This window comes from Acinonyx jubatus, chromosome B3, assembly GCF_027475565.1.
Source record: "Acinonyx jubatus isolate Ajub_Pintada_27869175 chromosome B3, VMU_Ajub_asm_v1.0, whole genome shotgun sequence".
NCBI lineage: Eukaryota > Metazoa > Chordata > Mammalia > Carnivora > Felidae > Acinonyx > Acinonyx jubatus.
This window is the reverse complement of record NC_069386.1, coordinates 26,894,536-26,907,965: the sequence shown is the minus strand read 5'-3', so window position 1 is coordinate 26,907,965 and position 13,430 is coordinate 26,894,536. Positions and strand designations below refer to the sequence as shown.

Here is a 13,430-nt window from a genome sequence, read left to right as displayed (position 1 = left end):
GAATGTTCTATATATATGAATAAAATCTTTTTGGTCCAGTGTTGTTCAGTTTTTCTATACCTTCAATGGTTTTTATATCTAATAGTTCTATAATATGCAGAGAGGGGGTTGTTGAATTCCCAACTATACACATGGACTTGTCTATTTTTTTTTCTTTTAGCTCTACCAGTTTTTTTTTGTTGTTGTTGTTGCTGTTTTATTGTTATCTGTGTACACATTTAGGATGGTCATGTCTTTCCAGTGCAGTGATACATTTATCATTATTTAATGAACTTCTTGGTCTCTACTAGTTTTCTTTGTTCTTAAGTCTAGTTGCTATTAATATAATTACTTAAATTTTTGTGTGAGATATATCTTTTCCTGTCATTCTTTAAATCTTCCCATCTTATTTACTTAGAAATGAGTTTCTTGCAAGTAGTATGTTTTTGGGTTATTTTTAAAATCTATTTAAATCAAGACTTAAAACTGCCACTTAGATTATTTATTTTCTGTTTCTAGTTTTTGTGTTTCTCTTTCTTTGACTTCCTTAAACTGTTTTGGGTTATATCTTGATTTATTTATAGTATACTTGAGTATATCTCTTTGTATAGTTTTTGTAGTGGTTGTTCTGAGGATTTCAATATACATTTGTGACTTATTGGAATTTGCTGGTATTATCATTTACCGTTTTGAATAAAGTGTGAAAACCTCATTTCCATTGAGATTCCTTTAACCTACTGCATGTGTTTAAATATCATTATCTTGAGTATCAGATAATATTATAATTTTTGTTTTAATTATAAAATGTGATTTATAAAACTCATGAGGAAAAGTGTAGTCTATTGTATGCGCATATATTTCTACTCTTTATGTTGCTCTCTTTCTTTCCTGATACTGCAGAGTAATTTTTTAAATAATTTGCTTTGTGTTTGAAAAGCTTCTTTTAGGCAGTATTTAAGGGTAGGTCTAGTAAATTCTTTTAGTTTTTCTGATTTGAAAGTGTCACTATTTCCTTTTCATTCCTGAAGGATAGTTTCACTGGATATAGAATGTATAATTGACAGTTATTTTCTTTAATCCCTTGAAAATTTTATACCATTAAAATTGATGTTCCCTTATAGGTAATATATAGAATTGTCTGGGTGTTTTCAGTATTTTTTTGTCTTTAGTTTTTAGAAGTTTATGATGTGTCTTGGTGTGGATCTCTTTGCCAAATTTGGGGAAATTTCAGCCTTATTTCATAAAGTACCTTTTCCACTCTATGCTCATTCTCTCCTTGCACTCCAATGACATGAATATTAGAACTCCCTGAATCTTTCCTCTGTCATCTCCACTTTATCTTGAGCCCATACTAAGAATTTTTAAAAATATTTATGTTACTGTATTTTTTTTTTAGTTTTATAATTTCCATTTGGTCCCTTAAAAAAACCCCTCTATTTCTTCATTCTGGTTTTCTATTAAAAAGAAATCAAAAGAGTTTGTAATTGATTATTGGGACATTATATACTGACTGCTTTAAAATCCTTTTTAGATAATCCAACATCTGATTTATCTCCATGTTGGTATCAACTGATTGTCCTTTGCATTCAAGCTATGTTTATTTGTTTGTTTCTGATACGACAGCTAAATTTTGGGTATCTTGGGTATTGTATCCATTATCTTAGGGTACTCTGAGTCAACCCTAAATCTTTTATTTCGGCAGGCAGTCATCCTGTTTTAAGTTTAGCCCTCAGGTTCTGGCCTGTGGTCTATGGTTCCAATGACAGTTTAATTTTCAGAAACCTTGTAGTGCTACTTTGATCTATTTATTTGGTGCAGTGGGGTTCCCCCTCGTCCCTGCTGGTGTTGCCTGAGAGGGTGGAAGGGATTTGCCCAGGTTGGGCTGCCTGGGTTTCTCTTTGTTGGGGAAGAGGAATCTCAGGCCTAGAGGAATGAAGAGGCCTCCCAAGTGGGTGTTCATTATAATGGGATCCCCCTTCCTGTGGGAGCCTCAGAACATTTCTTGAGCCATGCAGTGTGATAGGATACTTCTACCAGTGTCCCATAGCTATCCTAGATATTTATTAGCAGGGAAGAGGGTCTCAGGCCTGGTATCAAAGTGGACTGAGATCCCCGGTCTGTGTTGTAGTGGCATCTTTCTGCAGGATCTGCATGCCTACCAGGTATTTCTCAGCAGGGGAGGAACAACTTCCCTGGCCACCTTTGTTGGCAGGCTCTATTGATCTTCCTTGCCAGGGGAACCATAATCACCTGGTATTGTCAGAGGGATCCCGTTCCACCCAGGGGAGGAACAAGCCCACTTGACTCCCTTTTCTTGCTATGTTGAGGGGGGAGGGTCAAAGAATGTTGGTTCTGGGAGATGGATGATACCCTGGTGCTGATTGTTCTTCCTGTCATGTCCTGATACCCTAGTGCTGATCATTCTTCCTGTCCTGAAAGCAAAGCAGTTTGCTTTCCTATTACCACCTGTAAGAATTCTCCTTTGGTTGTCTCTTGATTTATTTCCATGACTTATAGTTGTGCTTAATAGAGATGAGCAGTTAGAAAAAAGTAGATGACCAGGTAGAAAGAATATCATTCTGTTTGGCATGGAAGTCTCCTGAAATTGCTCATTTATTTATTTTTAATCTCTGTCATTTTGTTTTTAGTCGGTTTCCAGTAAAGAACATACATTTGGATCTAATTTTAAACTACTCACTGTTATGTCCTGTATTTGATATTTGTTATATTTCCTTGGTATTTCCTTTTCCCTTCTATTGATGAAGTATATTGTTAAAATTTCTTTGTATCTATTTTACCAAGTGTTTTGAAGCTATAGACAATATTTGTATTCTCTTAGTTATTGGCTTAAACATTAAAAAGAAATAATTAAACCTATGTTTATAATCATAAGAATAAAACAAGAAGTGGATGTTTTAGGGATTTGAGAGACATTAAGTAGGTTTATTGACTTCTCAGGTGGTAGGTTTTAGTTTGAGAATCTTGAAGGAGACACTGTTTCCACTTTTGCCCTGTGGTATTGAAAAGTTAGCCTTCAAATGCTTCTTGGATCTTTCTGGGAACACTTTTGAGCAGGATATACCCTTCTGTACTGCTGCAAACACTATTCATTTTCTTAGAATGTTTGTCAAAAACAATAATATTTGGTGTTTTCATAGCGGTGTTTTGTCCTGGTTGCACTTGGAATATAATCCGGAGCCTCACCACAGCTTATTAAACATGAATGGTCAGGCTGTAGCTGCCACTTACACATTATTTTCCATTATACATTCACTTGTTCACTGAACCCAGACCCAATCGCCTTTTTGTTAGGTGAATGTGTATTTGTACTCGTCACTTCTACCTGGGTGCTCCTCCTAAACAGGCTGCTAGCTGCCTAACAGTGCTTGGCACATATCAAGCACTCAATAAATATTTGTCAAACCAATAATGGAATGAATGAGACTAGGCAATGTGGAATATTGCTTTATGAGGATTTTGCATTTATAAAATACTTATGTTTATAAATCAAACCACATGTCTGTAGATATAACAGTCATTCACAGTAATTGTCACAGGTGCTATGCTATGTGGAGTGGTTCTCAGATGGATTCATCTAAGAAAGCTTCTTGTGAGACTATTTTTATTGGAATCTTAAAATGAGAAGAAAGAGAAAATATTTGCTATTTTTAGGCCATATTAGAAAGCTTTGGTGATTTCCTGGTTCCTAAGCAATGAGTTATCCTTGCAAGCACATTTATGCTTTGTGTCTGTTTCCTTCTTTGGATGTACAGGATGTTTGGAAAGTCTTCGCATGCATCTACATTTAATTGTGTCTTTGTCAATGGGACATCTTTAGCTATGCCAAGACTCTGTCACTGAAAATAATAATAGTGCTAATAATAAGTGGGAAAAAAGCTCTAATTTGTAGGTTTAATGTAATAATTTTATGTTAATAGTTAATAGCTCATGCCAAGTTCCAAATCAGTCTTCACTGCAAGGCATTCCAAGTTCTCCTTGGCTATCCATCATTTTCTTGTATATAAGCTACTTTATGAAATAAATTACCTTTATTTATAAACCCTGAAGTTTATAACATAAAAGTCATACGTTCCTTAAAAACAGAGAAGGAGGAAAACCATAAGAGACTCTTAAATACAGAGAACAAAGTAGGAGTTTCTGGAGGGGAGGTGGGTGGGGGGATGGGCTAAATGGATGATGGGCATTAAGGAGGGCACTTGTTGGGATGAGCACTGGGTGTTATATGTAAGTGATAAATCACTGGATCCTTCTCCTGAAACCAATACTACACTGTATATCAACTAGCTTGAATTTAAATAAATAAATTTAGAATAAAAAAAATCATATGTTCCTTATATTCTCAACTGCCTTAAGAAATGTTAAGATCAAATGAGAAGTAATAATGTGAATGAGTAAAAGAATTTTCATTCACTGGAAAAATTAATTTTGAGGGGTGCTGGCAGAGAGCACAGTTGCTTACACCTAAGGGGCAGAGAGTGACTACCAATATATTCAGATTACAAGTTCAAAAATACCAATGGCTGGGGCACCTGGGTGGCTCAGTGGGTTAAGCGTCCAACTTCAGCTCGGGTCACGATCTCGTGGTCCGTGAGTTCGAGCCCCGCGTCAGGCTCTGGGCTGATGGCTCAGAGCCTGGAGCCTGCTTCCGATTCTGTGTCTCCCTCTCTCTCTGCCCCTCCCCCATTCATGCTCTGTCTCTCTCTGTCCCCAAAATAAATAAACATTAAAGAAAAAAAATTAAAAAAAAAACAACAAAAATACCAATGGCTCATTCTTCTTGCCTTGGGGAAAAATACAAATATAGAAACCACCCCCTTAAAAAATAAAACTAAGCAAATGAAAACACAAGAAAACACAACACTATTACTACCTAAAACACTCAATAAAATTTTTTTATTTAATCTTATTCCTTTAATTTAGTGTTTTTCAATAATTGTTCAAGTCTCTTTTAATATGTCTCTTCCATGGAATATAAAAATAAGATTAGTTTTTAAATTATAAATGCCTTTTATGGATCTTTAATTCCAGTGTGAGGGAACAACATAAGAAGTTTGTTTATTTATTTATTTACTTTTAAATGTTTATTTATTTTGTGAGAGAGAGCACATATGAGCAGGTAAGGGGAAGAGTGGAGAAAGAGAGAACGAGCAGGAGAAGGGCAGAGAAAGGGGGAGAGAGAATTCTAAGCAGGCTCCATGCTAACGGCATGGGCCTTATGTAGGGCTTGATCTCACAAACCATGAGATCATGACCTAAGCTGAAATCAAGAGTCAGATGCTTAACTGACTAAGCCACCCAGGCTCCCCAGAAGAAGTTTATTTTTAGATAATGAGAGTGGTCACCTAGCCTTACTGCTAGGCACCTGAACAGGAGGGTCATTTAAGTGGTGCTTTCTCTTATAGCTGAGTCTATAAAGAAGTGCTGTCTTATAAATAAAATTGTTAGTGAGTTCACTTGGAGAATACATACATAATTCTGGGGAAAGTGGACATACAGGCATTTTCATTTTTGGATATTTGTAGCAAAAAGGATTTATAATGAGCTCTTTCTCGGTTTCAGTAATCTGTTTCTAACCTAGCTATGACATTCTCTAAAAATAGTGCTGTAATTTAAGTTCAGTTAAAATAATTCCCATTTAATGTATTCCAAATGTTTGTGAAAGTAGCTGAATGTGTCAGCTGTGAAACATATCAGAACTTTCAAATATATTTTACAGGTTTCCAAATTTAGGGTGTTTGTTTTTCTTTTTTTTTGATGAGGTTAGATTTTGATGGAGATGATTTTAAAATAAGATGAGATATCATGAAAAGGGAAAACCAGCAGGGAAAGGTAGATCAGAGGGCATCTGAGAAAAGGACTCCAAAGAGCACATGGTTTTCTATTTGACCTCTTGAATATTGACAGACTTGTGCTTCCACCTTGGTACAATTGATGGTCATGGGACTATCAAACATTTCCTTTCAAATTCTGGCAGGATTCAGGTTGATTTGCATCCTTATCACTTTATTCAGAGTTGCTGTGTGACTCATGCTGTCCTTCCTAGCTCAGCAGCGGGCTCCAGGGTGGACACAGGGTCTAGCTATGCCCCTGCCCAGGTCCCAGGGTATAATGGGTATGTAGATCAATTGGAGAGGATTTGGCAGAGGAGAAATAGCACATTTAATCTATTTTTAAATCTAAAAGTTAGCTGAAGGAAGAGTATTTTAACTGAGTTACATAATAAGAAAGAATATTGTATCCTAGTTCTTTGGGGGTACAAACCTATTAAAGGTTATTCCTCTCTCTGATTACAACTGAAACTCTGGAAAAAATATAAAAACCAAGTACTGATGGACTCTGAACAATAAACAAAACCAGGTGAATTGTGGAAGGGAGTTAATACTTGGAAAAGTGACCCCCTTGGGGTGATTTTCCTATTTTTCTGCCTCCTAGATTTCCCTCCAGGACAGGAAGGCCTTAGTCATGGCATGGCATGGTGGCATAAATTCCTAGCCATAGTATCCTCATCTTTCCACCCAGAGGAGCCAGGGAAAGTAGTACCTGTGGGCTGGGAACGAGGGAATCTCAGAAGAGAGAGTCAGGGAATTCCACACCCCAATTCCATGCATGAACATGTACAGTTCTGAACAATGCATGCGTGATACAGACCCAAACCAGCCTAGTGTAGGCCTAGAGGACTATCTGAGATTACAACCATTCGTACAAGTCTCTAACTCTTCAATGACATATATGCTGGACAGGCACAAATCAACATAGCAAGGTTTAAAGAACTCAGCTGAAACTTGAACCATCTCCATGAGTCTCCAAGTGCTGAACTCTGCATATGTGAGAGAGACCAAAATTATCATGGAAAATATGAATTTGAACCACTACCCCTGGAAGGTGAGACAGAAATTGTGTTCTGAACCTAACTTCTAACAGAAAAGAAAAAAGGCAAGAAAGAAAAGGACGGTGTCCAGAAGATTATAGCAGGACCCAGAATCTGTATATCTTATCTTTGACAATATCCAGGAGATGATGCTAAAAGACTCAAAATACAAAGAATGAGGAAAATGCAGTAAATTCTCAGGGAAAAAGGCAATAAATAGATTTTAATCCAGACATGATCCAGATGTTGAAATGACCAAAGAATTTGAAGTAGCTATTACAACATGCTTAATGAGGTAAAGAAAAATGAATTTGAAATGAATGAAAAGATAGGAATCATTAGGAGAGTAACAGAAATTATAAAATAGAAGCAAATACAAAGGTCAGAATTTAAAAATATAATACTTCATTAAAAAAACGTTTTGGGTTCAGTAAAAGAATGAATACGACCAAAGAAAAGGTCAGTGAATTGAAAATAGAAAACTATATATTATCCAGTCTGAAGGGCTTGGTAGAGTTAAGTATTACATATTTATTTAATTTGCCATTTATAAAGTTCTTATTAGATATTTGTATTTTGACTTTCTTTTTTCAATTAAGAGATCAGTTACTTTGAACTGAGTTATTAGATATAATGTTTAAGTATTTTGAAGATTTCCCTTTATGTTGTCTTACACTCTATACCATGGACCTTGATATTTGGGATAATTATATGACACTAAATATATAAATAGATAGTTGTTTATAGGCACACATCAAGGTGGGCATATAATACTGTGTATGTGTATGTATGTATGTGTGTATGTATGTATACACACATAAATAACCATCTGTATTTGATATCTAGCAAGAAGTTTTACTCTGGTTTAGACCTCTGACTTTTCCTTTAGTTAGTAGTATAGAATGAAATAAAGGATGTGACTACATTTAACTGTGTTTTTCAAATTAAAAAATGTTTTATTTATGGATTATTATAAATCAGTGATTCTTATCAGGGGGTGATTTTGTGACAACACTGGCACTGCATGGAGACAGTTTTGGTTGTCATATTGGGGAGTGGAAGCCAGGGATGGTAAACATTCCACAATGCACAGTACAGCCCTACGACAAGGAATTATTTGGTGCCTAATGTCAACAATGCTGACTAGATTTATGAACAGATTTATCTAAATAGATTTATCCTTATGATTTAGTTGATTTAATAGCACACTTATCTTAAAATTGTGATTGAAAACCCAACATTTGGGTTCCACAACTTTAAAAGGAAGGCTAACAAACAACTATGGATGGGGAAGTTGTAAACTTGCGTTTAAACATGGTCAAGCTGATGTTTTCAATATTCATAGTCATTCAGCATGGTGACATCACAGTGAAAAAGCCACATTTGAGAAGTGCAAGGCAGCTGTGTCACACCCACATCTCGTTCCTTACAAGTGCTTCCTGTCTGGGATCCATTGTGGTCAGCAGAACATCCCTTCCCTGGCTGTGGTGAAGGCAACAGCCTGAGCAGAACGCCTCCTGAGCTTACATCTCCTTCGTCTAATCTTTCCTGCTTGGACTCAATTTTCTCAATCTGTCTAGTACTGAGAAAATAGTTACATGCTTCAGTTAAATATATCTATTCTTCCTTTCTTTGACAGTTATACAAACCATGCATTTTCTTTGATTCTTCTGTGATGTTGAACTTCAAAAAGAAATTTGAAATGTAACTTACTTGAGAGACCTTCTATATGAGCAGCATTTCATTATGTACAATTGAACAGTGCTCCTATACACTGATACTAAAAAGATACCATTCCATTCAAATTTAAATTTAATGTGGACAGTAACACAAATCAATGAAAATTCCTGCCTGTGGTATGGTGCATTCTCAGTGAATCATCATTGCGCATATCTGATAGTAAATTATTTATAGACTGTGTATTTGAGTATAATCCTTTATAAGAAATGAGAGCTAGGACCTGCCTTATGTTCACTTGTTTTCATTTTAAAGGCATATTTTAAAAATTTGCATATATTCTTAGTTTTAAACTGATTTTCATCATATATCCATTTCTTCTAGGCACTGGCACATCTCCACTTAATAGAATATGTTGGAGAACAGACTGCTTTGCTAATAAAGGTACATTAAATATTACAATAGAATGTGTCCCAGCCTCTGTTACTTTGATTTTGTAAAAAAATCTGGTAAGAATAGGTCACAGACTATGTAAAAAGTATAGCAGAGAATCCTTTTTGTCCTGTGCAGCCTAGAGATGAAGGGAGACTTTCTCCAAAGAATGTATAATTATAGAGGCCTGCAATTTTGCTATGAGCCTTTAGTTAAAATCTGTCTAAGAAGAACAATTGAGACACCAGTCTTAGTAAGTGAATAAAAATGCACAGCTCCAGTCCTCTTCCAGGAGCTCAGGTCAGTATAACTAATATATGCTGCCACTGAGAATGGAGCCACCCTGCTCCCTTCCCTAGGTACTGGTTGGCTTGGGTGTGGCTGGGAATCATTCTCCTTAGTTTCTTGTAGACCCAGCAGAGGCTCCTGATAATAGCAAGGAAAGCCCATGCTGGTCCTGTTTGCACACCTGGGTCTGCCTTTGTCTTCTGTGTGAGAGGAAGGGCTGGCAGCCTTGTGGTCTCTTCTGAGTCTCATATGTCCTACCATCAGATCCTCAGTGTGTGTGATTTATCAATGGCAACTGTGATACATAGCACTGCTATTATCTGCTTCCTTCCAGATGGTCCCAGAGGATCGGCGCCTCACAACTGCCATCATCCTGGTGGTCTGGGTCTCAGCCATTGCATCATCCTTGATTGACAACATCCCATTTACCGCTACAATGGTGAGTTGCACTGCTCTTCCATGTGATGTGGACCCAACTTGCCTGGACACAATCTGGGCTCACCTTTCCTTCAAGAAGAAGCAGAGAATGAACGATGTCTGTTTGCTGCACTCGTAGCTATGGAGGAAAGATGTGGCAAAGCTTAGGGCCAGCTGGGCCAGAGATACTGAGTCCACGCTACAAGCTGGAATCCGTGGGCCTGCAGCTGCAGTGGGAAGTGCATCATTAACTAGTTGTTTCAGGGTTAGCCCAACTGAGAGCTGCCACACTTCATGGAAAAGACAGTCTATTTATTTGTTCTTTGAAAGAAAATTGTAAGACACCAAAGATAGACTGGTTGAAGGCAATCATCCTTTATTCCTTGTGAATGCAGACACTGGCCAGTGTGGCTTCTGGTGCTTGGCTTGGGCAGAATTTTGAGTTCTCTATGTGGCCCTGACTGCAGCTGAGATTGGGATACACATTAAAGGTCTTTTACAAGGCTGATGAGCCCTGTTCTTGCTGTGTTTTCTGACATCACTGATTGGTATATGGCAGAGCTGTGAATCCCTGGTATGACAAAGTAAAGGAAGGAATGGGGGCTTGCATACAAGAAACTGGGGTCCTGTCACAATTACCAGAAGTCCCAGGTGTGAACACTCCTCATGGTTGGACTCTGGACAGGGTAATTTTCTCTGTTCTTGTGACCTTGAGGGCCCACCCATCCCCCTTCCAACAGCCTTTGCAAGGGGGCTCCCATTACATTCCACCACCTTATATCACACTGGGAAATACTTGAGACCCAAGGAAGTAGAGCAGAGAGCCTGTCAGTGAGGAGAAAGGTGATGCTTCTCTCTCTCACAAGACCTTAGGCTGACCTGGCACTCTATGTCCCTCACTCATTGCCTGCAGGAATCAGTGTCTGCAGGTTGACTCTCTAGTTACATAGCTATATTATTCTTCCATGGTCTGGGTTTGGTAATTCTGAGCTAATGCTATGACTGTTATTATTTTTTCATGAAGTCCTGAGTTAGAGAAGTTGTACAGATGTTGAATGCCCTAGTTTGGGACACAGCAAAGCCCATCTCTTCCTGAGTGGTGTCTTCTCTCCAGAATGTGTCTCACAGTGTCCAAAGTTGAAAGAACTAAATCATAGATGGGCTTATCTCTCTAATTTGGCTGGACAAGGCTTCAGTTAAAATTCCAGCATGTGCACAGCTGGGTTTTAGAAGAGCACCCCAGAACTTTTTTGGGATTAGATTTGCTCTTTAAAATTTTCCTTATTCCTTGGGCTCTCCCCTTGATTTTGACTTTTGCTTATCTTTAATGGGAACACTATTTTTTAATGTTTACTTTTTGAGAGAGAGAGAGAGACAGAGAGAGAGACAGAGAGAGAGAGAGAGATCCAAAGTAGGCTCTGTGCTGCCAGGTTCTGTGCTGTTCAAGATGTGGGGCTTGAACTCACGAACCATGAGATCATGACCTGAGCTAAAGTCGCATGCTTAACTGACTGAGCCACCCTGGCACCTCTTTAATGGTAACACTATTAAAAAATATTTAACATTGGGGTACCTGGGTGGCTCAGTCAGTTAAGTGCCAGACTTGGTGCAGGTCATGATCTCACAGTTTGTGGGTTCAAGCCCTGTGTCAGGCTCTGTGCTAACAGCTCAGAGCCTGGAGCCTGCTTCAGATTCTGTGTCTCCCTCTCTCTCTCTCTCTCTGCCCCTCCCCTGCTCATCCTCTGTCTCTCTTTCTCTTTCTCAAAAATAAATAAACATTAAAAAAATTTAAAAAATTAACATTAAATTAATTCAATTTAATATTGACATTCCAGCTTTGTTTAGTGCAATCAGAACAGGCAAGGAGCCTCTGAAACAGGAAGCTTGAAGCCCCCTCTCTCCTCTTATCCAACGTGCCATTGTTAATTACTCAGTTGCTTGGGGCATAACAGGGTCCAAAGGGCTGAGGCTGTGGGAGGTCCTAGGGGTCTCTATCAACTGGTTTGGAAATATTTCCTTTTTGTTTTGTCTTTAATTTTTATTTTTTAATTGAAGTATAATTAATATACAGCCATATTAATTATATTAGTTTATACAGTGTTTATACCAGTTTCTACAATATAATGATTCAACAACATTGCTCAGTGCTCATCACTTTAAGTGTTTTTTTAAATGTTCATTTATATTTGAGAGAAGGGGCTGGAGGGGCAGAGAGAAACTAAGACAGAATCTGAAACAGACTCCAGGCTCTGAGCTGTCAGCACAAAACTCAAAGCGGGACTCAAACATGAGCAGTGAGATCATGACCTGAGCCTAAGTCAGACGTTTAACCAACTGAACCACTCAGGTTCCCCTAAGTGTTTGTTTTTTAAATTTGAATATAAATTTAAATTTGAATTTTTAAAGTTGACAATGTTACATTAGTTTCATATGTACAACATAGCGATTTGACAAGTTTACACATTATACTGTATTCACAAGTGTAACTACCATTTGTCCTGATACATCACTATTATTATATCATTGACTATTCTTTATGGTATGCCTTTTATTCCCATGATTTATTCATGCCATAACTGAAAGCCAGGATCTCCCTTTCCCTTCTACCTGTTTTGCCCAAATACCTACCCCAGTCTCCTCGGGCAACCATCAGTTTGTTCTCTGTATTTATGTGTCTGGTTCTGCTTTTTGTTTGTTTATTCATTTGTTGTTGTTTTTTAGATTCCACTTTTGAGTGAAATCATATTGGGGCACCTGGGTGGTTCAGTTGGTTGGGCGTCGACTTTGGCTCAGGTCATGATGTCACAGTTCTGAGTTTGAGCCCTGCGTTGGGCTCTGTGCTGACAGCTCAGAGTCTGGAGCCTGCTTTGGGTTCTGTGTCTTCCTCTCTATCTGCTCTTCCCCCATTCTCTCTCTGTCTCTCTCTCTCTCTCTCTGTCTCTCTGTCTCTGTCTGTCTCTCTCTCTTAAAACTAAATAAACATAAAAAAAATAAAAAAAAGAAAAAAGAAATCATATGGTATGTGTCTTCCTGTCTTTTTTTTTATTAAAAAAATTTTTTTAATGTTTATTTATTTTTGAGACAGAGAGAGACAGAGCATGAATGAGGGACAGTCAGAGAGAGAGGGAGACACAGAATCTGAAGCAGGCTCTAGGCTCTGAGCTATCAGCACAGAGCCCGACGCAGGCCTTGAAATCATGGACTGTGAGATCATGACCTGAGCTGAAGTCAGTCGCTTAACTGACTGAGCCACCCAGGCGCCCCTGTTTTCCTGTCTTAAAAAATATTTCCATTCAGGGTAATCCTATTAACATCCGCCCGCCCATCTCACCTTCCTTCAGCTTCCTGTCTGCAATTAACAAGGAGCTGTGGGAGCACACATGAGCCCAGACCTGCTTTTGTGGGCAGCTTTCTTAGGTGTCCCCAGTAAATGTACTTGCAATACATTGCTAATGACTGAGAATTCCCTGACAGACTTTCTCCATTTAAACCTTATCTTTTCAGCCTCATTTGCTTGAACAGGAAGAATTCTCAGGCAATTTGCAAGTTAAAATGTGATTATTCTTGTCTTGGATGTTGAATTCAAAGAATGGTAATTTATGCACATGATTTTGTGTGTTTTCTCTGACTTCTTGGATACTCATCATTATCTGTATTATCTTGCAGCCTTGGTGTGGTAGTCAGTTTTTCAAGGCTGGCTTGTTCTCATGTATCTTCTTCTTCTAGGTCTTTGTAGTCTTCTCCTTGC

At 38.0% G+C, this 13,430-nt stretch overlaps 1 protein-coding gene across 3 annotated transcripts in view; it reads left to right on the top strand.

The window, feature by feature from the left end:
- The window catches only part of OCA2 (OCA2 melanosomal transmembrane protein), a 492,350-nt gene that overhangs the window by 284,405 nt on the left and 194,515 nt on the right, over nucleotides 1–13,430 (top strand). For all 3 annotated transcript variants that reach the window (XM_027067861.2, XM_053223670.1, XM_053223671.1), the window contains exons 20-21: nucleotides 8,930–8,989; nucleotides 9,600–9,704. In XM_027067861.2, the coding sequence (XP_026923662.1) occupies nucleotides 8,930–8,989; nucleotides 9,600–9,704 (165 nt within the window). The remainder of the gene's footprint in view (nucleotides 1–8,929; nucleotides 8,990–9,599; nucleotides 9,705–13,430) is intronic.